This window comes from Sinohyriopsis cumingii, chromosome 11 (genome assembly GCF_028554795.1).
Source record: "Sinohyriopsis cumingii isolate HCF-2022 chromosome 11, ASM2855479v2, whole genome shotgun sequence".
NCBI classification, from domain to species: domain Eukaryota; kingdom Metazoa; phylum Mollusca; class Bivalvia; order Unionida; family Unionidae; genus Sinohyriopsis; species Sinohyriopsis cumingii.
The window spans coordinates 98,164,875-98,191,337 of NC_142971.1; the positions used below are offsets into that span (position 1 = coordinate 98,164,875).

The 26,463-nt window shown below is 38.4% G+C and overlaps 1 protein-coding gene across 7 annotated transcripts in view; it reads left to right on the forward strand.

The window, feature by feature from the left end:
• The window catches only part of LOC149789084 (filamin-A-like), a 226,899-nt gene that overhangs the window by 163,586 nt on the left and 36,850 nt on the right, over positions 1–26,463 (forward strand). For 5 of the 7 annotated variants that reach the window (XM_089975267.1, XM_089975270.1, XM_089975268.1 and 2 more), the window contains 5 exons: positions 14,096–14,137; positions 16,471–16,597; positions 19,087–19,227; positions 20,988–21,116; positions 22,089–22,262. In XM_089975267.1, coding sequence (XP_089831393.1) covers positions 14,096–14,137; positions 16,471–16,597; positions 19,087–19,227; positions 20,988–21,116; positions 22,089–22,262 — 613 coding nt within the window. The remainder of the gene's footprint in view (positions 1–14,095; positions 14,138–16,470; positions 16,598–19,086; positions 19,228–20,987; positions 21,117–22,088; positions 22,263–26,463) is intronic. The other 2 variants (XM_089975269.1, XM_089975271.1) reach the window with 1 other exon arrangement.

Consider the following 26,463-nt stretch of genomic DNA (forward strand, 5'->3'; position numbering starts at 1 on the left):
GGTATGACCCAGTTGGTATTGTAACCTCATTCCAGTCTGGGGTCCCATCGGGTTTATTTGTCCATGCAAAAACCAGCGAGTTATTAGGTTGTTGTTCGTTAAATGCTTCCACTCGGATATTAGGCCAACTGTGATATATTCGCAATTTTGCCAGCGCTATTTCCTTCACTGGAACCGGTGATGGGAAGTTTACACTGAATTCTGGCTTCGTTGATGTTATCGATATCATATTTGTTTGTACCGGAGTGGTGTTCTCCGCGATCCGTTGAAATAATTGCAACCATTCGGGGTTCAGCGACATTATTATTATTCGTCGTTTCTATTGTTTAATTTCAACAACCTGCTTGTTTTCAGGAGAATGTTTTAAGCCCATTGAAGTGGTTTCAGCGACGTGGTTTCCAGCTTCCAGTTGAAAATCCTCGATTTTTGACATCGCGGAGTCATACAACTGGACCATCGGTGAGAATTCAACATCGGATATAAACGAATTATCTATCGCCAACGAGATCAACCCGGATAATTTCGAGTACGCGTCGGATACTATTTGATGTTTTACTGTATACTCGTTGAGTTTTTTCTGATAACACGATGATATCTTTCTAGTGATTGCGTTGCCGACTCCAGCAATTGTTGTCGCCGCGGAGATAACGATTGGAACAGCGATCGGGGCTATCATGGTCACCGTGGATAAAATAACACCGGTACCGGCTACTATACCTGACACCGAGTACACGACTGCGTCGATGGTGGTTATTTTTCGGCGGTATTTTTTTATTTTTATACGGTATTGTTCGGAAAGCGTTTTCAAATTCGCAGAGAATTCTTTTACGGTATTGAATCGATATTGATGTGACGTCGGTGATACCTCTGATTCAATTACCTTGGTGGTCATTTTTATTTTAAAAGAGCTAGTGTTTTTAATTACTTAGATCCGTTACAAATTCCGCATACCATGTAATGTTTGCCCCGGTTAAATGTCTATCGACGGCATAAATTGTAAACTGTTCAATTGTGCCCTTGTCCATAATTGTTGATATTGTATTGTTAAACCCGGATGAACTTGACGATGATATATTAAACTGCATCATTGAAACCAGTGTCAATCGATAAATACCCTTAACAGTTGCGGTGATATATATTATATTTTGTGTAGGAGTCCAAGTGAATGATCCATGATGAATCGTGTATACTGTGTTGATGGTGTTTTCATGAGGGATTTTTATTTTTGTCATTTTCAGTGTATACATGTCTACAACACTTTTGCAGCGATCAACATCAAGTTTGATTGTTTCTATTTCCCCTGTATGTGCGTCTATACTTTTTTTGTTCACTGCAACATCAGTTTTGATTGTTTCTATTTCCCCTGTATGCGCGTCTACACTCCTTTTGTTCGCTTCAACATTAGTTTTGATTGTTTCTATTTCCTGTCCATACGCGGTGATATCATTTATAGTTATTGTAATTTCTTCCGGTCTGGTATTTTTTTTACCAAAGAATTTATCAATGGTGTTATCAGCCCTGTTAAAATTTTTTCGTAACGTGTAAAATTGGCCCGACAGCGTTGTAAACTCAGAAATAGTATTTTTTATCCCCACAAGATTCGGTTCGGTTACCGTCGGGGTTCCAAAAAATCTAGCAGTAGTGAGTTGTATATCGGTGACAGACTTTTGTATCCCCTCGAACTGATTTGCTTGCGCGTTAAATTTATCATACAAATTTTTTAACGAATCCGACATGGTTATATAATTGTCGCCAAGTGTACTTATTTTTCCATTTATCGTCAAGATGGATTCACCTGATTTAAGTCGTCCGTCATCGGTATACAACGCGATGGTGTTCTCGGCGGCATCACGCTGTCGTATTAAAACGTCATTCAGCGACACATTACTGGATTTCAGTTTACCCTGGCGGTCTTGAAATACAACTATTTCGCCCGGGTCAACACTGGTTAAATTTAACGTATCAGCGATTTCATCCTCGATTAGTTTTTTTATGTCATCGGTGGCGAGCGTTTCCATGGATTTTTTCAGCGCCGAAACCGGTCGTCCCCAGATATCAATCATTATTATTGTAAAAAAAACCGGTGTTTTTAATTAACCCGCCGGGCCTCTACGACCCCACTAGTGTATTCGTTTACAACCACATGAGGTGGTTTCCGCGATGATGAAATCGCCGCGAGTACGTTCAATACCTCACAGCCGCATATCGGTGGGTCACTTAATTGTTGTGTTGGCAGCGTGGAATAAAAAACCGGGGCTGAACACGCCCGGATATACCGCATGAACTCGTTTGGCGGGGCTAACCCGTATGAATCAAAATAGACGATCGCACGCGGATCAATTGCGTATGCAACCCAATGAGTCCCCGCTCCGGAGGATTTATCGAGGTTAATTATACCGGTTTCAATATTCCTTGGTTTTGTCGGTAATTGATCCCTCATGAAAACACCTCTGAAGTTTTTTATCGCTAACGCGTTTGCGGCATCTATTAAATCAAAATTAGACATTGGAGTCATTGACTCTTGAGTTAATAAACGGTTCCCGGTAGTCTTAGACCCTTCCCCGAGTACCATGAATACGGGGTTCCCGGTAGTCTTAGACCCTTTCCTGCTACAGGTCGTTTTTTTTTATAGCCTTTCCCGGTTGCCTTCTTCAATGCCATTCCCGCCGCGGTACCAACGGCTCCTAACGCAGCCGCCTTCGCCACTGCTGGGGCCGCGGCGGCAATCAACGCTGGAATCGCAGCTAACAGCGGAAATATCCCACCGGTCTTTTCCATGTTTTTAATCACTGCGGCTGAAAAATCTATTTGAACACCCTTTTTATTCTTCATCGCATCATTGAAATGTTTTATTTGACGCGCTGTCAACGATATCTTATGATTACCACCTGCCATCTGTGACGGCTTTAACGTTATTGTGGTTCCACATTGTTTAGCCGACTTTGATCGTAATTTCTTGACTTGACCATCGGTCAACTCTACACTGACAACATTATACGACATTTTTATTGTAAACGCGTTTATGTTTTCAATTACATGTTTTCCACTGGTGCATCAACGATTCTCATTCGTCCACCAACACCTTCCAACAGCATTGATTTATCGCTGAGAATGACAGCAACCGCTCTATAATCGGCAATAACGCCGCGAGTTACATTAGCTCGGAAGTGTATGTCAACGACGGATTGTCTTGTTAAATCAAGATGTTCCAGCGAAAAGTAATAGATCGGATATAGTTCTTTGAAATCATGTTGTGATATTTGCAAACCAGTGTCGACGTTTTGATCACGACTCATATACGACAGCAACCGATGGTACACGCGTGCAATATGGTTTTGACCGTAATTAAGTTGTATATCCTCAGATGGTTCCTGCTGGCCGTTTATTCTCAGCGAGACGTCAGTAACGCCTAATCGATCAAATATCATATGGCTGGATAGTTGATTATCAACTCTCGTCATATCCTGCAATGCAACAAATATATGACGCGGAGCCGAAATACCTTGTTGTGATGCCAGGTTCCATGTGAATATACCATTGATATTTGATTGCTTAGTATCTGTTGTTGTTGTTAGCCAACTTAGTAATGATTTTCCTCCCTGCTCCATAAAGGATAGCAATCGTGCCTCTGTGGTAATGGATGGAGTCATTACTGGCATCCACAATAATATTTTAGTTAAAACGACTTTACCAGAGTCATTATTTGGATTCGCAAGATCCGCTGGAATTCTCCAAATTGCATTTCTATCATCACCTTTTCACACAAGCACCACGGTATGCTTTGCTCCGTAGATAACTTTTCGCACGTTCCTACAAAATCCAAATATATGATGCAGTGGAATCGCGCATGAGAAAGATCTACGCGGCCCTGTTAACATTGATATGCGTGTTGCAGCTCCGATGTTAAAATTAGGATCGCTGTTTATAATCATATTCTCAACATCAGCATCAGCGTTATTAGCATTATTTCTTGGTCGTCTTACCACAAATTGCGAGTTTCCAGCAGTGTTTCTAGTATCCTTTGCAAACATCATAGATGGACCCGCTGATCTTGTATAATCGTCGGAATATCTTGCTAGCCCGATTATTGTTGTAGCCACATCAACATCACGTTCTATTGATTCAATTTCTCGCCCGTCAATGAGATATTTTGCGCTTTCAAATAGCGCCATTACGCCGTTATTGACTAAGCCAACTTTGGTACCATCTGGATACGGTGCAATTACAGCAGGAGTATCGGCCTCTGTTACAAGTTCTCCTTCGATTTCAATAAACGCTTCACACGGTAAAAAATATTTACTGGTATCATGGACTTGAAGTTCAATTCGCGATCGTATGTTGGGTTGTACTGCATGATAGGAATAAAATTGATAATTACGGACAGAATCATCCTTGTGCACTGGTGCGTCCATATCAAACGCCGGGTCAGCTGTTCGTTTAAACATTTTATTTAATAATACGCTGATGCATCTAAATCATCGTCGTCGTTTTAAACCACTTCCCGCTATTATGTTTGCGATATCATCTTGATTATTGTTTACCAACGACGCTAGTTTTTCTTCCACGGCGTTATTTATTACTTTACTGACATTTGCAGGCATCACTGTCGTTGATGGCATCACCGGTGGTTTCTGTTTTTTTCTTCGTGAAAATCCTTTGGATTTTACCAACGACATTAGTTTGTCCTTTGCTGCAGAAACCACCCTTCCGGCAACATCGATTCCCTTATCACGAATAACATCAATAGCCTTCATTCCTAATTGTTTGGCTAACGGCGCCACTTTTGGAGCCATTCTTGTAAATAACCCCGCAATGGTGCTACCGAGACCGTCTCCGTACCACGCGCGGTATACAGGCAATCGTGAGTTTACCACGTAGACGCTGACTGGTTTATCATGGTTGTAGTGTATAATCATCTTTATTATAAAAAACACCAGTGTTTTCCAGTTAGTGGTTGATCACCCCCCCTTCCCCACCACCGAATCATAAATGTTGTCAAAAACATCGATTTTCTCTAAATGATTTCCTGGGGTTTTCATCGGCGGTAAAAATACGCGTTTTTTGTCAATTTTTGTCAATTTTTGTCGTTTTTTGTCGATTTTGGTCGGTTTTTGCCGGTTTTTGGTCAAAAACATCGATTTTCTCTAAATGATTTCCTGGGGTTTTCACCCATAAAAACCAACCAAAAACCGACCAAAAACGACAATTTTATAATTTTTTTAATCATCCACTAACTCGTCAATGAGCGTTCGATATGCATTAATGTCCATGATACCACCGGCAAATAACCGCCTGCAAATATCAGCGGCCTCATTGATTATTTCCGGAGAGTTATTTCCGGCTCGTTTTCCTCCGATTAGTATTTCTAGCCGTGTTCACTGAGAACACTACCAGGACAAGTAACGTCTTTACCAACAGAGTATCCTTTTCCGTGTTTTGGTCTTTCACTTTTTACTTTATTGTGGAATATTATATAATTATTATCACGCGATGGTAATTCATTTTTATGTTTATTTGCCAAATACACTATTCTTGTCCAGTCCTTTAATGACCTTATATTTTTCTCGTAGCCGCTATTGATATGCTCATCTCGTGTGTCCTTATCAAAATTTGTAACAGTAAAATTAACTAATTCTTCGTAGCCGAGATTTCTAATTTTATCTATTGTGTTCTTTTTAAGAACATTACGGGGTATATTCCCCTCTTTCCGTATTTCTTCCGGTATTTCTTCCGGTATTTCCTCCGGTATTTCTTCTTCTGGTTCTCTTGCGGTGGCGCCTAGTTCTTCCTCGTCGGCCATTGTAACATAAGGTTCTTGTGGGTCCGTTATAGCGAGTGGTGGCGGCCTCCGTGTTGTAGCGAATGCTATTTTCGCAGGGAGTGTTTCCAGAGACTTTTTTGTTTGCTCGGTCTGAGCCGCTATCTTTTCAAGCGCACCGAGGACGGGCACAGTTGCCGCCGTAACATCTTTGGTCGCTTTAGTTACCGGAGCAAAGAGCTGTTCGCTTCCAACAGCAAAATCAGTTTGTAGTTGTTGCCGCGTTTGAAGTTGTTTTCGGACCCTGTCTCGTAACGGTATGAACTTTTAAAGCGCTACTAGCCGCTCTCAGGCTAGCCGAGTAGTAAGTGATTCGCCTACCATTATTGCAATTGCTCTGTAATTTCTAATTTCCCGCCGAGTGTGGCGGGGGGGATATGTCCCAGGGGCTCCAGGGAGTTTTCGTCTATAATCCTTCTAATGTTTTTAATTTTATTAGAGATTTCTCGACGTCGTTCAAAAGCCTGTCCGAGTTTTTTTCGTACTGTCTCAATGGCAGTAAATAGTCCAATAAATGCATTTACGTCATTGCCATACAGGTTTTCATTGATCGTATATTGTAATCGCTTTATAAAAGAATACTCGCGTGGCAGGGTATATCGACCTTTCTTTGATTGCTCGTTAATAATTTCATAATCGGACAATATTTTTTGGTTATCAAGCTTATCAGATAATTCAATTCCTTGATTTTTTAATTTTAAAATCTCGGTTAATATATTATTGATATCTTCGATATTCATATTCTTATAAAACATCTTATTTTTAAATAAAAAAAAAAATTATTTTACAAAATGAACCCCGCGTATCAATCCCCGAGGTGTGTTAACATTCGATGAAACCGTAGGATAATTCGTTTTCTTCCGGAAGAGACAATTTATTGTAGCGTTCGCACTGTCACGGTGACCTTGTCACTTGCTGATTTCTGTTATATATGAAAATCGAATTCTATGACCCGTCTTTTTTGAGATCGCTGTTTGATATACTCGTTCTGCAACAAATTGTATTGAGGCTCTACAAATATCGAAATATTTTCCTGCCTCATTCATCGACTGAAATATTTTTTCCTCGTGAGTTGTTGTATCAAATGACTTTACGCTTTTTGCTTTTTTTGAGCATTTACCGGTTTGGCCTTTTTTACTATTTTCACTCTGAGAGATAGCTTGCAGGTTTATAAGAGAATTATTTTGAGGACATCCATCAATATGATCAATAACGAGACCGTTCTCGATTAATCCGTTGAATGCTTCAAATACCACCCTATGAACATAATACTTCTTCTTTCCGGCACCAAACATCAAGTATCCGTGATTATTTTTCCATCCAACCGGCTTCTTCAGTCTACAATTTCTAACAACGCCGTCGCGAGATGCCTCGTAATTAACGAGCACAGGATGCGGCTGAAATTCTTGGTTCATTTGTATAATAATACTACTTGTCTAATTCATTATTTGGTTTAATTATAAACCTTGCAATGTAGTCCTGAGGAGTTTTGATGACGAAGTCTGCGGTGGGGTCAATGACGGCGTTTTTTATTCGCTTGTCATAATAGCGTTTTAACTCCCTGTATCGCTTTCCGCCACAATTGATACACAACTGCGATTTCCCTCTTACACCAACGTGACAAACCAAGCACGGGAGGGGGCCAAGAGAACCATTACGAACGCTTTGTAAATGATACCTGCAGAATTCACCTCTACATGATTTATTGCACGGGGTTGTCGACCCAATCATCAACCATTTGCAGTGATTCATTATACTATATTCTTTCATTTAAATACTTGTTTTAATTATATGGAAGAGTTTGAGAGATTAGCAGCAATTAAGCCCTGGAAAAATATTAAGTTCAATCTCGATAGAGCCCTCAAGGACGCACCAAAAGCGTTAATAAACGATAGAACCCTGTTGAATAAAATACGCGACTGTATCAATGAATTCAAGCGTGATGGCGCATCTCATAGTTGGTCAACATTTCGAATTGATGGTGTTGTTGATGCTACCATGAACGACAACCGCGCAGCAACGATAATATCACAACTTGACGGTAAAAGGTATTTCTTCAGAGTAAAATTCATTGTCCGGGTGGAATCAGGTAATTGGATCATACGTGATAAATTTGAACCGGTTCTCAACGACAAGAAAACAGTCATTGTTAGCCACGACTCCAAGCCAGGGCTGTTAACCGGAATTGACAGACCATACTATGAACGAGCGTATCCTGAAACAGCAGTTGTTTATGGAATATACCCGTTAAATAAGAAACCTGATAACGGAAAACTAGCGCCGATGAAACAGTCAACGGGGATAAATTGTGTAGCAGAACGAGTAATAGAGCATTTTACAAATGCGTGTCGAGGAAATAAACTGACCGATTTACGACGTAGCAAAATAAACCAATGGGAGGAGACAGTGCGCGAGCGAGGAGCAACCATCAGCGACATAGCGAAATTAGAAACGTCGCTGAGATTTCCAATAACCGTTACAACAATAACCGGTGAAGTATTATATGAATCAAAGTATAAATCAAAGGGAGCCCCAATCAAAATTATTGATCATAACGAACACGCGTGGACGCCCGCGGTCACAATATTTCCACGGGATAGAACAGTAAAGTATATCCCCGGGGAATTCCTGGGAGAGGATAGTTTTCTCGCGGAGAGGAAACTATTTGATGCTATTGCTTGCTTGTGTAAAAACGACCCTGTATCAGTGTGGTTACTTCGCAGCGCTGAAAACGACATGGATACCTTTGATCAGTTTGTAAGACCAAACGGTGAATTATATCGCACTGAAGCGTTTCACAACAAAATGAAAAAAACCGCCATGGAATTTGAAGAGCATGATGAACAACTGCTAACAAATTGTTTTACGATTCCATCGGTTGCGGCTCATGTTGCAGCAAGGAAAAATGCGTGGAGACCAACGCGCAAGGAATTTCTACCAGATGTACAATCCAGTTGTTTGGAATACTATCACGGTGGACTATGGAACACTGAATACAACCGCGACGCTATGATTTCCGTTGATATGGTTGCCTGTTATCCAGCGAGTTTTCTCAGGTATGGATCCGCCGCTGAGTATTTCAAACGATTTGGACACCCCAGACATGAAATGACTCGTGTTGCTATTAATGGGCCACTGCCTGATTTTGATTTAACCGGATTCGCTCGCATAGTATCATTTGAATTCGCGGCAGGACTTCATCGCTGTTGTTATATTTGGATCGGTAGACACATGGCTGAAAAGAAGTGGCTGCCAATAGCGCTGCTACGGTATATGATTGATTGTAGCATGCTTGTATCGTTGATTGTCAGTGACGCGATTATATCATATCGGGCGCAGACTGAAGTCTGGTTACCAGAACCAGAGCGTCTAGATAGCATAATTGACGAGTCCAGAAAATACATTGATGCCGACGAGGAATATATCATCGAATGGTCCAAAAAGATATTCAACCAACGAAACCGCGAGGCAAAAGATCTCGGTAGAAGAATAATTGGTAAGTTCACACAAGGTGGAAAAAACTGCGACTACAAACGATATTGCTCACGGCTGATTATAGATGACGCAGAATATGATTTCGTAATCAAGGACGCAGTGGCAAAAAATAGATACGTGAACTGCAAAACAGCTTTCTTGTCCAATGGAACAAAGTTGGGTACAGTTGTTTCCTACAGCGATGGAGACAGCCCCGCGTATCCACATTTGAGGGCGTCTATGCTGGGTTACGCCGCTATCAATTTATTCTCGATGATAAATAGATTTCCCGACACCGCGGTTAGAGTAGCCGTTGATTCATTTTACATAGACGTAAAGTATAAGGGAAACATAGCCGAGTTTACTAGTCCGGACGAGAGTTGGGGTATATGGAGAATTAAAAATGAAATACGACGCGATTATTCCCCGTCAGCAGATGTCACCGTTGAAAATAATTACTTACGCGGTGATAATCTATCAGAATGGTCTAATGCACCACCGTGTTCTGATCCAATTTGTAGATATAAAACAGTTTATTTAAGCGGTTGTGGCGGGTCAGGAAAGACGACTCGGGCAATTGAATTATTTCGAACGCGGGCAAGTATAATCGTGCTTACACCGACCCATAGACTAGCGCGAGAGATAAAACAACGAAATGTTGACGCCGTTACTTATCACAGCTTTTTTCGATACAGCGGCGGTGAGTGGACTCCTGATCGAATGGGGGAAAAATTTATTCCTGAGGTTATCATCTGGGATGAGATATGTACTGTTTCGTTAGATGTTTTACAAATGTTTCTTGAGTGGTTGCTGCGCGCGAATACAGCGGTGATAATGTGCGGAGATCATGGCCAACCACCACCATTTGTCAGCGAGGGTCCACATGATTGGTTAAAGGGTTTTGTGGACTATTATGAAGAAACCGATACTGATTACCGAGCACTTGATGAACAACTGCGCGAGGTTAAAAAATTAATCAGATTACAGCCGGATAGAGTTCAATGTGAAATAATCCGCGAGGTGATTCCGGAAACGCCGTTAAATGAATTCTGGGAAACATGGAGACCAAACGATTTGATTGTAGCGAGTAGAAAGATAGTCAGAGACACACTTCAGCGGAAGTTATTTACGTTGCATAAGGAAAAGTTTCCAACGCGCCCAGTGCCGTTATGTTATAGACCCGCGGACACACGGCGGCAGAACATTGAAGTTGAAATCCCGGGCCCGACAGCGTCAGGGACAAAAAAACAAATTCTCGTGCTGAATGATATTGTGCTCGTTGATATCAGCGTCGTCGAAGACGCGCTACGTGCTGATAAATCCCCGTGGACGCTAGGATACGCAACGACAATACATTCCTCGCAAGGATTGACTATCACGGATACAATTGTTTGGATGGTTGATAATCGCATCGAATGGTCAAATCTAGTCTATCTTGCAGTATCCCGAGTACGGAGGATAAATCAGCTTCGAAGAATTGTTATTGACGAAGCCAGTGACGAAGCCGGCGACAACGATGACATTATAGATGCAAGCGTCATTGATAGAAAACTCTCGGGTTACCGCCAACAGGATAAAAAAAAACAGCGGCGTTTTGATATTGATGCCGAATTAATAATTGCGTTACGACAACAACAGAATAATCACTGCGCGAGTTGCAATTGTGTAATGCGCTGGCGTTATTCGGATAAAGATGCTCGCCAATTTACCGTGGACAGGATCGATAACAGTCTCGGTCATGTCAAAAACAATGTGAGGTTAACCTGTCTTGAGTGCAATAGACGCAACGGCGCTAGTTAAGACCACGCGGGGGTAATTGAGTATCGTCAGGTATCACTTGTAGTTGCTCGCGTGTAAACCCCCGCTGTGGGGCAGTTGAATCCAGTCTATAGATCGGTGGTCTACCAGTTGATCGTGTTATCGTTGATATGTTATGTGTGGTAACACTCCAAATAGGATCAGTAGCTCTTTTTTTACCGCCTTCAAGCTCTCCTGGTTCATACAGATATCTAACAGTGACATCGCCGAGAATCGGCTTGGAAACGCTATCTATTTTTGATCTTCCGGGTATGTACTCGTATTTAATCGCGTCGCTGGGCTTCATGTTGATTGCTCGGGTAATCTCGTTAACGCTGCAATTACGCCTGGCAACCTTTTAACCCATTCACGAGATCGTTTTTCTTGGATGAATTCCTTCGCGTATTGATACCCAAATAACCGTTCAGCAAGAGTCCGATTGAATCGTTCAACAATTGCCTGATCACGATGTAGCGCAGTATGATGTTTCAGCGTTGATAAAACAGCGCCGCGAAATTCACTACCAGGATCAACTTGTAATAGATTTGGCCAGCGCAGAGGACCCCTTCGGTAAATCCGCTCAAACGCATCGGCTACTTCAGTTGCTGACTTTGTTTTTAATGGCTCCGCTTGTTTGTATCGACTCGCAACATCAACTACAGTTAGCGCGTATTTGTAACCGTTGTCATGCGGCAGAAATAGTATATCAGCCTGATGAACTTCATTGGGTACGCTGACATCAAAGTGTGAGAAGTTGATTTGTTTAGGCGGTGGTAGATAAATTTGCCATATAGCCTGTTTGGATAACCAATTAGCCGCAGTGGCCTTTGTTACCTTTGCAGCGCTTGCGAGTTTACCAATTGCGGCCTTCCCCTTCCAGTATCCTCTCGGAGAATAATAGATGGATTCCATGTTGTTATTATAAACGCTAGCGTTTTCAATTACCAGCGCGAGAAGCTCCGCTTCCAATCATTAATTTACCTTTCATAGCCGATTTTACCAACCATGAAGCCAACTTTTCTTTGAGGGATTTATCAGGAATGGCATTTAACACGTGAATTAATTTTACATCCGCGATATGACGCTGTTGCAGATCACCGCTACGATAAGCTATATCATGTATCCGACATGCTTCGTCGATAGCGTTTATTGGATACTCACCGGGTCGCGGCTGATTTTGATCATCGAGTCTGATATCTAATCGTGTTCCGGGGCCACAGTAGCTATATCCTGGGAGGTGCTTTTCTCCTGGATACTTTGCCCACGGTGTTCCGGGGAGTTTTGATAACTTGGCTGCAATATCACCTCCTCGCTTTTTTTTAAAACATCCCCGGGTCTAATAGAAATAAATCTAAATTTCTTTGTACCGCATTGTACACACTTACCAGTAAGCGCCGATCTGTTATTTCTCGTTGTAACGGTTGTCATATCATTTGTGCCAGTACGCACTCTACACTTCACACAATATAGATCCATAATTTATGTATAGAGATATGAATATAATTGATTTTTCGGCGACTAAAACAAGAGAACCAGTTAAGCATGTTGCAGCATTACCAAACTCGATCCGGATGATTATCATCGGACCATCTGGATCCGGCAAGACGCAATTATTACTCAATTTAATAATGAGATGGATGAAGTGGGATAAGTTGTATTTAATCGCCCCTAGCGTGGATGATCAACGATGCTACGAGGTGTTGAAAGATTTTAACGAGAATGCATCAGCGATCGCTGAAAAAAATGTTATTGAGTTTATTACAGATATCAATGATGCACCGGGTATTGATGATATTGATGGCGACGTTAACAATCTAGTCGTGTACGATGATGTTATGTTAGACAATCAAAAAAAACCAGCTAGGATATTTTCCAGAGGCAGGCATAAAAACACCGACGTGATATATGTCACTCAACGATACACTCAGATTCCAAAAGTAATCAAAGACAACTGTAATATTCTTGCTGTATTCAACGGCGTTGATACACACACGCTACGAAATATTTGGCAGACATGGTGCGGCGGTGACATGGACTTTAATGGTTTTCGAAACTTTTTTAGTCATGCTCAGTCGACCCCACATGGATTTGATCCTCGGACACGATATCGTATCGGACTTGACCAAATATTCGGTTAGTTGTAAATAATTTTCATTGTAAATAACTTCTTAGCAGCAGGGGGGGAAATGACATCGACGCGGTCGTCGCTGTGTTTACCGGACGCTGACAAAACTGGGATCGGCTCGCAGAAAATGTATTAAACCAAATGACGTCACCGTCGTGTAGGATGGACCGTCGTCGTTTTTTTTTTACCAGGCGCTGACTACACCGGATCCGCTGAGTGCAGAAAGTAATAATTAAGCAAAATAACGATTGGACAAAATGTCCGATTCGCCCCCCCTGCTGCTCCTATCAGTAAGTAATCTGTAAGGAACACAATATGATGGTGCCTATCAGTCAGTAATCTGTAAGGAACACAATATGATGGTGCCTTTCAGTCAGTAATCTGTAAGGAACACAATTAATATGATGGTGCCTGTCAGTCAGTAATCTGTAAGGAACACAATATGATGGTGCCTATCAGTCAGTAATCTGTAAGGAATACAATATGATGTTGCCTAACCAAGAACCTTGACAATCACTTTGGAGCCTGACTGTGACACATGCATATGTATATAGTAACCAAACAAAGTTCTGTTCCTTATTCGTTAAAAGAAGAAAACAAAGTTATCCTCAGCAGGTTAAAGATTTATGTAAGCAGCTGGTTAACTATTAAAAAATAAGGCTAAGTTTTAAACAGGTTTTAATAACATTAGTTTTAGAAGGTGAAATAGAAGTTGCTTGTCAGTATAGTCACTTTAACTGCACCGTGTGATTTTACTGACACTTGAAATTTGCAAGATTTTTCAATAGAATAACAATGCCTGTGTAACTGACTTGCTGCCTGATCTGCTGCATGATGCATGTGATGTGTGTGACTGACATCTTTCTGCATGTTCTTTGTAGGCTGTAGGCCCAGAAGAGTACGAAGAGTACTTGGAGAGCAAGGTAAGCATCACTTAGTGAGACACACTGGAGAGTGGGAGTTACTCTTTGTAGTGTAATAGTATTAGTATACGAGTTACTAGACCAAGCAATAAAAAAATTTATCTGAAAAGGGAAACTAAAAATGTTCATGGAATCAGAAGTACCAGTATTTAATGTTATTGCAAAGATGGTTTCAAATAAAGAATGTGTGAAGAATTTTCTCAGGTGAGGATTTTTAAAACTATTGCATGTTATAAAAATTGACTATGATTTGTCATTAGTGGTAACAAGATTCCAAAATATATGGGATTGCCTGTATAGGGAACAAATAGTACCTGTATATGAGACTGCATGTATAGGGAACATAAATAGTACCAATATATGGGATTGCATGTATAGGGAAAATAAAAAAGTTCAATTATATGAGACTGCCTTTATTAAGGGAGCATACAAGATACCAGTATATGAAGCAGCCTATGTAGAGGGCATAAATGTTACAAAAATGAGGCCGCCTTTAAAAGGGGCATAAATGTTATTAAAAATGAGGCCGCCTTTAAAAGGGGCATAAATGTTACAAATATGAGGCCGCCTTTAAAAGGGGCATAAATGTTACAAATATGAGGCCGCCTTTAAAAGGGGCATAAATGTTACAAACATGAGACTGCATAAATGATACAAATTATATCTGTGGGCAGAATTGATACAAATATTATCTAAGGACAGAATTGATACAAATATTATATAAGGGCAGAATTGATAAAAATATAAAAGGGCATAAATTATACAAATATTGTAAAAGGGTATAAATTATACAAATATTATATAAGGGTATAAATTATGCAAATAGTATATAAGGGTATAAATTATACAAATATTATATAAGGGCAGAATTGATACAAATATTGTAAAAGAGTATAAATTATACAAATATTGTAAAAGGGTATAAATTATACAAATATTGTAAAAGGGTATAAATTATACAAATATAAAAGGGTATAAATTATACAAATGTTGTAAAAGGGTATAAATTATACAAATATTGTAAAAGGGTATAAATCGTCCAAATATTATAAAGGGGTATAAATTATACAAATATTGTAAAAGGGTATAAATTATACAAATATTGTAAAAGGGTATAAATTATACAAATATTATATAAGGGCAGAATTGATACAACTAATGAGCCCATGAGATATCCCACTGGCCAGTAATTCAGCATAGCAAAATATTGAAAATTTTAGCATACTTTGATGGGGTGGGTGGGGTGGAATACAAATGAATGGTCATCACCCCTTTTGTCCCTGTTTACTTTAAAGACCTGGTCACTTACAAAAGCTAGTGCTAATACAGATATATTTTTGGTCAGTAATACTTTCGAACTAGAATTTGAAACTAAAGGTTTATCAAAAAGAGTTAAGTTGATATAAGTCAGTCATAAACATGTTAACTATATCATAATAAATTTGCCACGGGGAAGAAAAAGGGGAAATTTTTGTTTATTCTTACACAGTGAAAATACAGGAAGCAGTAACCTGGATTATATCATGGATTGAATCAGACTCTGTTTAGAGATAAGATATCAGGCTGAGGATGAAGATGCTGTATTCCAGTCCATACTTCCGTACAGAATATATTTTTAGCTGATGAACATCAGTTTAAACCAGAAGTATTTACACCAGAAAAGTCATTACAATTCAATTTAAAAGTTGCAGTTCCTGATTAGATGATATATTGGTATGTCATGATACATACAGGTTGATGTTGCCAATATTTTGGTCCTTTTATGAGGATGGATATGGTACCATTTTGCATCCTTGGCACACTGTCATATCTGCATGGTTTTAAACCAGCAGCTTGTATGATCTTTAGATACATACACACATATGTATTGTTTATCCTCTTTCTTTGTTAATGTAAAGAACTAGTATCAAGTACAACCAATGAGAATGAAATTTTATATTCTACTGCAAGTAAGTGAGCAGGCATTTTAAAGAATCACAAGTTTAAAATGGACATGGTGCTTAAAATAACTCTCAAGTAATTCATTGTGGATAGTGTTATTGTCTTACTATGTGCATGTTACTTCAATGAAATAATTTCATTTAATGAGGGAAAGAATATAATCACAAAAAAGTATAGTTTTATTTGTTGTGATAACAGGATACTATATTTAATAAATTTATATCTTTATGAGAAGGTAGTGGTTATATGTTGCTTGAGAAGCAAGGTAAATTTTTGTAACAAGAATACAGAAAATCGGTCGCATATGCATTTAATAAGAGTAATATTCCACAAGAATTTGAATGGATACTTTGGATTTATACATTAAAGTTTGTCGTGTATTTCGATTTCAGGTAGGTGATGATCTAATTACTGCTGATACAATTGACAGTGTCCAGAGTGCTCCCCCCTTAGGTTCAGGCCTCTTCAACCCTGTTGACTTCTGTATCCACGTTGGACCTATCTTCAACTTTGTGACTGGTGAGTAAGCTGCAGATTTAATGGACCATTTAAGATTAATTCAGAGACTCTTGTGCCTATAAATCATTAATTGAAATAGGTGACATATCATTTGCAAGATTTAGGTACCTTCCTTTGAATTCAAAATGGTGTATCAAATTTGTTCATGGTAGCTTTGGGTTACAGGATTTGGACGTGGTAATCTATATCCACAACAGCTCTGCATCACACTGGGAACCCTTCCCTACCTCCTGGATCAACTTAACAGGAGTAGATTGTGAACTCCCCCCACCTCATGAACCAACTTTTCAACTGCGACTGTGAACTCTCTCCTACCTCATAGACCAACTTAACCAGCAGCAGTTTGTGAACCCTACCCTGCCTCATAGACCAGTTCACCAGCAGCTGTTTGTGAACCCTACCTTACCTCATAGACCAGTTCACCAGCAGCAGTTTGTGAACCATACCCTACCTCATAGACAGTTTACCAGCAGCAGTTTGTGAACTCTACCCTACCTCATAGACCAGTTTACCAGCAGCAGTTTGTGAACCCTACCCTACCTCATAGACCAGTTTACCGGCAGCTGTTTGTGAACCCTACCCTACCTCATAGACCAGTTTACCAGCAGCAGATTGTAAACCCTACCCTACCTCATAGACCAGTTTACCAGCAGCAGATTGTAAACCCTACCCTACCTCATAGACCAGTTTACCAGCAGCAGTTTGTGAACCCTACCCTACCTCATAGACCAGTTTACCAGCAGCAGATTGTAAACCCTACCCTACCTCATAGATCAGTTTACCAGCAGCAGATTGTAAACCCTCACCTACTTCACTGACCAACTTGTTTACCATCATTTGTCCATACACATTGCAGCAACAACAACGGCATTAAATGTTCAGTTGGTGATTTATGACATAGCAAAACAAGTAGGTTATATATGCCTAGACATTTGTTCCAAAGTGCTTTGCCGAAGTATACACCAAGGTAGCTCACCTGGGCTGAGCCATTGGTAGGATTCTAACCAGAACCCTTTCATTCAGCATGCTGACCACTACAACACTGCAACTCATGTCTCATTTAGCAGCCTCTTGTGGCAAACAGGAGAGTGCATTGGGTCTATTCTGTATTCTGAGCCTGCAGAGTTGAGGCAAAACCTAGACTCTCATGCAGAGTTGAGATATAACCTGGGCTGTCATGCAGAGTTGAGACATAACCTGGACTCTCATGCAGAGTTGAGACATAACCTGGACTCTCATGCAGAGTTGAGATATAACCTGGACTCTCATGCAAAGTTGAGACATAACCTGGACTCTCATGCAGAGTTGAGACATAAACTGGACACTAATGCAGAGTTGAGACATAACCTGGACTCTCATGCAGAGTTGAGACATAACCTGGACTCATGCAGAGTTGAGATATAACCTGGACTCTCATGCAGAGTTGAGACATAAACTGGACTCTCATGCAGAGTTGAGACCTAACCTGGACTATCATGCAGAGTTGAGACATAAACTGGACTCTGATGCAGAGTTGAGGCATAACCTGGACTCTCATGCAGAGTTGAGGCATAACCTGGACTCTGATCACTAAATGCTGATCCTATACAAGACTCTACCTTTGTTTAGGATATGGTCTTATAATCCTACATGAAGTATGATTAGGCAGGTCAGCCTGATTTACTGGAGAAACAAATTTCCTGGCAAAATATTAATTAGGTCTTGCTCTGCATTAGATTATAAATATTTAGATCATTGGTATAATTTTGGAAGATATGGGTGATTTCTCCATAAACTTGCCCCATTTAACCATAATTTCAAGTGAAGTCCTAAACCATCACATTTGGGCTTGGCTGTGAGGAATTATAGAGGTGATGCTAGTCATGAGGGATGTTATATAGTGATGTTAATAGCAACTCTCCAGCAGTTTTAAATTTTTGTACACAATAATGTATATGAGAAAAAGTATGGTGTAATTAAAGTTTTCAAATATTCAAGAACCTTAGAGAAGTTAAATGTATTGAATCTGATGCATAGTAATTGTGAAGAAGTAATTTCTCTAGAAACCTCATTTTCACTATTGTGGCATACAAGACTTCATTGACAGTATTATGGCAGCCCACTTCCCTAAAAACCTTATTTTCACTATTGTGATTGACATCCCCATCCAAGACCTCATTGTCAATGTTGTGAAAGCCTCTTCCCAAAGAACCACGTTTTCAATATTGTGGCAACTTCCCTCCCTTCCGAAACCTCATTGTCAATATTGTGGCCCCCCACCTCCATTTCTTTATATTGTATTTGCATTGCATACCTGCTGGTTCTTGTGACTTTTAATGGAGGGGGAAAAACTCTTCTCTGTGTTGAATAGAAAATCCTCAGGTTTAAGTTTGAAGTAGCTATGAAGAAACTAACTCCATTGTAGCTGATTGAATTTCACAATCATCCCAAGATAGATTAGTGTAAATAAAAGTAGCCTGCACATAATGATATACATTTTGTCATTTCAGCCTTTGTAAAAATGCCATCTGGAAAGAAAGCTTACCCGAAAATAGAAGATAACAGAGATGGTACAGTAACCATCCGTTACCAACCCACTGAGACTGGTCTCCATGAACTCCATCTCAACTACAATAACCAGCCAATCAAAGGTAACAAATTATAAACCAGTATTCTAAGGCAGATAAAAGATCTCATTACCATGGTAGATTCATAAAAGGTTAATTGAATCCCCAACACTCCTTGTTAGATAGAGTGTGTTTTGTATACCTCTATGGATGCACAGAAGAAAGTTTTTTACCATACTTAAAGAAATACAATTTACATGTGAAGACAGTTTGGAAATTTTACACATACCTGATATTCTAAAGATAAACCAGAGTATTCATGCTGTTAGGCTTTTGGAGAAGTAGGGAGTTAAATTTAATTAAAAAACTCAAAATTTCTTGCAATAATTACAAAATCGCTCTGATAAACACTCATATATTACCTCTCTGGTTCTATTCATATATTACCTGTCTGGTTCCATTCATATATTACCTGTCTGGTTCCATTCATAAATTAACCAAATTAAAAGCAATATATATTCTTAAGTATATCATTATGATACACACAAACATACTTTTGTACTTTCATTGGTGTTTTCTATTGTACAAAACTTGAACAGAAAAAAGGTTGACATGAAAGTGTACAAAAGCTGAATTTAAAAAGAGTTTAGGCTAAATAGAGATGTGGAATATATATTAAAGTTTTGATTGCTTGAGTAGGAAGAGTTTAGTTTTCCAACTGTACCCCCCACCCCATAACACCTATCAGGTGATCTTGAGGTGCATGGAGTAGTATATTATTTAGCCTTTTTTACTGCCAATTAATATTGTTAGGTGAACCGTCAGGTTATGAACTGTACCTGTCACTCACTCTGAATGAAAATTATAAATGCCATTTGGCCAGTCATGCTACAGAAGGGAGACATCTTTATGGCATTGGAGTGATTATTGGGCAGAGGTGGTAGTTAACTTCAGCTGGCATTTAGTGATTGTTAGGGTGGGAGTGACAGTTCACTTCAGTTAAAATTTGGGAGATCAGTAGGGTTGGGGTGGTAATTCCATGCAGTACAGGTACACAATGTGGATCAGTTCACATATTTAGTTTCTATTTCTGTCCATGTCAGCCTATGAGAAATCATTCATATGTAAAAACTTGTTTCTTTTGAACCAGAAGATGAAAAGTCCCAATTAGAATGACCCCATGTTGACAAGTTGTCCTTGAAGTATTCTGTTGGAATGCTTTTCATTAGAATCAGTCATAAAGTGTTAACATCTGTTATATAACATCACTAAATCTTAAAATTTATTCTTGTTAATTGATAATACAGGTTGAAATGCAGGTGTGATCAGTAATCTCTTTAGTTTTGTCAAGCTCTCAAGAACTTTTTCGCTGAGAGTCTGCTTTGATAACAGTATCTCCCCTTCTCTAGTTCATGTATTTGCCAGTTCAGACTGCAAGAAACAAATAAACAGACCCATTTTGAGAAATGATATCAGAGGCATTTCAGGGAATGATATCAGAGGCATGTCAGGAAATGATATCGGAGGCATTTCAGGGAATGATAACAAAGGCATTTCAGGGAATGATATCAGAGGCATTTCAGAGAAAGCGTTTGATATTTGTTTAGCTTTTTACATCATCTTTGAGCATATGTCTCTCAGAAAGAATTTCCTGAAGAAAAAACCCTTTCTAGCTGTGCTTTGATTAATCAGTAAAGAGTATGTCTCTTTGTATAATTATATTTAAGGAAAATCTTGTCAAGGATAAAGTTTGGGAGATTGTGCATTCAAAGCTTAGATAAATTTCCTTATTCATGAAATGGTGGAGATAATTATACCAATTAAAAAATATTTTCAATTTCTAGGAAGTCCATATCTGTTCCATGTGGATGCAGTCAACAGTGGATATGTCACAGCATATGGTCCAGGACTGAGTCATGGTGTTGTCAATGAACCATCAGAGTTCACCATTGTCACCAAAGATGCTGGTGCAGGTATGTTGTATATGTCACACTAGTGGCTACTAATTATGTTTTTTAGTATATTTTTTTGCTTTAGAACCACATATAATACAGTATTTTATGATAGGTAACATTTTATTCTTTTTTTGTTTATGTGCCTGAATTATGCAAAAAACTACTGTTTATTCTAGTCTTGTTATTCATTCAAGTTTTGTTGAAACAATTTTCATTGGGGTTTTTGTTTTCATAATCATGATCAGGTGTAATAAAATCCATCATATGCAATAGTGTGGATTGGGGAAATCCCAGCCAAGGGTCCAAATTTGTATGCATGAATGGTTACTTTGCCAGATTCCTGCTTAGAATTCTTATTATTGTTCAAAATTCTATCCTGAATATTTTTATATAAATTTGACACTATTAGAGAGAGCATAAAACATTTCATTTACACAGATTGATTGTAAACAAGGATTACTGTTTATGGGTTTACACATTTGTTGTAAACAAGGATTACTGTATATGGGTTTACACATTTTGTTGTAAACTAGGATTACTGTTTATGGGTGAACACATTTGTTGTAAACAAGGATTACTGTTATGTTATTACTCAGTTTGCTGGGGCAGTTTACAGAGTGCATTTTCATGGGCAACCAATATTTGTGGATTTTGTGTTCCCTTCAGACCACAAAATTTAGACCTAGTGCTTGATGATCATACTGTAGAAACCATATGACCCACTCCCTGATTCGTGAAGTTCAATACTGACAACAATTTGGAAATAGCTTAGATAATAAATAAATTCATAATAATTATAACCAATTATTATCAACATGTTCAAAATATAGAATTTCATTATGACTTCAAAATTTAAAGCTTCTTGGCCAAATAATAGTTTTCTTGCTTTTCCTCTTGGACCTTTAATAGTTTTTTACCATTTCTTTGACCAGTAGTTTTCTATATATTATAGAAAAAGATAGATGTAATTGAAGCATTTCTATTTTACAGGTGGCTTGTCTCTTGCCATTGAGGGACCCTCCAAGACTGAAATCAAATGTCGCGATAATGAAGACGGAACGTGTACTGTATCCTACATCCCTACAGCCCCTGGAGAATACAAAATCACTGTAAAGTTTTCTGACAAACACATCTCTGGATCACCTTTCACTGCCAAAATACAACGTAAGTAATTTTCTCTTTGAACAAAATGTTTTACCTACCTGATTAAATATGCTTCTTTGAATGAATTACCCTGACATAGACATACCTATACTTTAGCAGGAATATTATTACAACCTCCAACATTTTTGATGGTTTTAAAATTCTTGGATTGGGGTTGGATTCTGTTGTTTCCACAGAAGGATCATTGTAGGGATTGGGGTATGGATTCTGTTGTTTCCAATAAATGATCATTGTTTATAGGGATTAGGGTAGTAGTTCTCTTGTTTTCATGGAAGGCACTTCGTAGGGATTGGAGTACAGGTTCAGTAGTTGCCATATAAGGTTCTTTGTGGGGATTTGGGTAGGAGTTCTGTGGTTTCCATAGAAGGATCATTGTTTGTAGAGATTGGGGTCCAGGTTCTTTTGTTACCATAGAAGGATCATTATTTGTAACGATTGGGTCAGGAGTTCTGTTGTTTCCATAGAAGGATCGTTGATTGTAGAGATATGGGGTAGTGATTGTTGTAGAGCCTCTGTTGTTCCCATAGAAGGATCATTGTTTATAGGAATTGGTGTACAGGTTCTGTTGTTTTCATAGAAGGGTCATTGTTTTTAAGGATTAGAGTAGTGGTTCTATTGTTTTCATAGAAGGATCATTGTAGGGATTGGGGCAGGGGATCTGTTATTTCCACAGAAGGATCATTGTTTGTAGGGATTGGGGTACAGGTTTTGTTGTTTTCATAGAAGGATCATTGTTTGTAGGGATTGGGGTACAGCTTATAATGTTTCCGTAGAAGGATCATTATTTGTAGGGATTGGGGTACAGGTTCTCTTGTTTCCATAGGAGGATCATTGTAGGGGTTGGAGCAGGGGTTTTGTTTTCCTAGAAGGATCATTGTTTGTATGGATTTGGGTCAGGGTTCTGTTTTCGTAGAAGGATCATTGTAGGGATTGTGGTAGGGTTCTGTTGTTTTCAAAGAAGGATCATTGTTTGTAGCAATTAGGGTATGGGTTCTGTAGTTTCCAATGAGTGGGTGCTCTACAGATTTTATGAACTTCTGAGAGAGTGGTGGGTGTAAGGTGAAGTTTACATTTGTAACATGCAGAGCTGAGAAAATGTTGGCATATCTCTATGTTATTTTGATGTACTGTGGCTGAAATTTCTTTGGATATTGTACTTGTGTGGAAATTGTACATGATCTAAACACACTGCTAACTAAAATGACTGCCCCACTGTGCAAAAAAAAAATCAGCCTGAATTAGTCTAAAGTTCACTATCTTAACTGTTATTAAAATAGGGAAAATGAAATTTGTCAGACCAGACAATACCAGCTTCTGAAAATGCAATGAATGAATTAACAAATATATAAAATATAAAACAAGTTATTGGCTCTTTTTTTACAATTTACCTCTGAAGTCCAGGATGTGAAAATGACAAAGCGTTGCTAGCAGTTTTTGAAAGGTGCACATTTGAAGTAAGGCCAAGCTGTATGCATTATAACCCATATTACACCCATCAATCATGCACCAAAATAAAGGGAATAAAAGTTATTTTGAACAATACTTAAGATATAAAAGGTCTTTTTTTTAAAATAGCCAGAGTAACCATTGAGGAAACCTGAGAAACTCTTTTTCTTTAAAATTCTAACCCTATGCAAAATAGGAAAATGTAGAGTGCCACCAGAAGGACCATTTTTTGTAGAGATTGGGGTAGGGGTTCTGTTGTTTCCATAGAAGGATCATTCTATTGTAGAGACTGGGATAGGGGTTCAGTTATTTCCATAGAAGGATCATTTTTTTGTAGAGACTGGGATAGGGGTTCTGTTGTTTCCATAGAAGGATCATTCTATTGTAGAGACTGGGATAAGGGTTCAGTTGTTTCCATAGAAGGATCATTCTATTGTAGAGACTGGGATAGGGGTTCTGTTGTTTCCATAGAAGGATCATTCCGTTGTAGAGACTGGGATAGGGGTTCTGTTGTTTCCATAGAAGGATCATTTTTTGTTGAGATTGGGGTAGGGGTTCTGTTGTTTCCATAGAAGGATCATTTTTTTTGTAGAGATTGGGATAGGGGTTCTGTTGTTTCCATAGAAGGATTATTTTTTTGTAGAGACTGGGATAGGGGTTCTGTTATTTCCATAGAAGGATAATTTTTTATAGAGAATGGGGTATGGGTTCTTTTGTTTCCATAGAAGGATCATTCTTTTGTAGAGACTGGGATAGGGGTTCTGTTGTGTTAATTTATAGCAAAAAATGCATGTAACCAATTTTTCATTAAAATATCTGTATCATAGTCCAGTAAGAGGTATGGGAATTTGTTATGGTAAGTCATGAAAGTTAACTGTGTGAAGGAGCTGTAAATTTACTTGAAAGTGAAGAAATTTCACTGAAGTTTGACAGAATATATGCAGTGGAGATGGTTAATAATGGATTACAAGCAAGCAATTATTTATTCATCACAATGGAATCTAGCTAAATTAAACCTTGAAATAATAACTTATGGTTAGTTTACTTGCATGTGTACTACTTCACCAGAAGGTTTCCAGTTTATTGCATATGATGGGTACTGTAACTTAAATGTTATCCTCTCCCAATAAGCTGTCCTCGGCAATTAATGAGCTTGCATGATGGTACGATATTATCTTGCAATAATGCACCTGTTTTAGATATGCTGCTGATCTGATTCATAACAAAAACATGTTGCAGCAGTTCTTGTTGCTTCTGTTAAACTTAAATCAATGACTTTAATTGGTGGTAACTTTTCCAAGAGGTATTTTAATTGCTTCATCTTCAGTAGATTTGATTTTAATGTGCAAGAATTTAATTTTAATTAGATTTAGAGTATCTTTATGAAAGAAACAGTATTTATTACTATTTAAGTTGGTATGGGGAAAATGTTTACATGACACAAGTATTTTGAGATGGATGGCAAGTATTTCGTTTGCACTTTAGGTTTAGTCATTTATAGTTACATGGGTATGTTAAAATGGCGGTGTTTCTTCTCCCATTTTGAGCATTTTATTTTAAACCCAGGTCATTATATCATGATGCTAATAACATTTTTCATGCTTCTTATACCTTGTTTGACATAATTATTAATATAAAAAATATTATTGCATCCCTTTTAGTATCAGCTTGTATTAAATTGTCCATTTCCAAATGAAAATTTTGATTTTAGCATGACTTTTGGGAGGGAAGCAGGTGATAAAATCTGCCAAAAATATCTGGAGTTGCTTGAAACCTTTTAACGGGCATAAATGTAGTTTTGGTGTCACCTAACTTTGTGTCTGGAGCAGATCTTGCATGCGTTTCATTGGACATGACCATATTGGTAGAAAGAATTAACCTCCAGGGTGCAGGGCTTCTAACATAGATAAAGTGAGTTTACTCTTCTGGTATATACATGCATACATGTGTGATACTGTTGATGAAATTGTTGTTGTGAGCTTGTTATGATGAACTTTAATTTAATGACATGTACCAAAATATTTTTATTTTAAATGCAAAGTATGGTATAACATCAGATAACAGTGTAATATGTTGTTGGTAGATAGGACAGGTTTCATTCTTTAAGTATTAATACTAGATGTTTTATTGTTACTTGCTTTAGATAATATTTTCATTACTATGTACCACATTTGCTTTTTCATAATGTGTTAGCAAATCAGGGCCTTTAATATTGTGCTAATGATTCCAGATGAACATCCTGGTCCTTGTTCTATATATTCAGTATGTACTAGTCCCCAATTTATATATTCAATACATACTAGTCCCTGATCTATATATTCAATACATGCTAGTCATTGATCTATACATGCAATATATTCTAGTCCCTGATTTATATAATCAATTCATAATAGTCCCTGATCTCTATAATCAATACATACTAGTCCCTGATCTGTATAATCAATACATACTAGTCTCTAATCTATATATTCAGTACATACTAGTCTATGATCTATATAATCAATACATACTAGTCCCTGATATGTATAATCAATACATACTAGTCCCTAATCTATATATTCAGTACATACTAGTCTATGATCTATATAATCAATACATACTAATCCCTGATCTATATATTCAATACATTCTAGTCACAGATCTCAATACATCCTAGTCCCTGATCTATATTCAGATAGTGCCTAGATTGGTATATAAATATTACCTACATGCCTTGATTGGTAGATAAATGGTGCCTTCATACCTAGATTGGTCG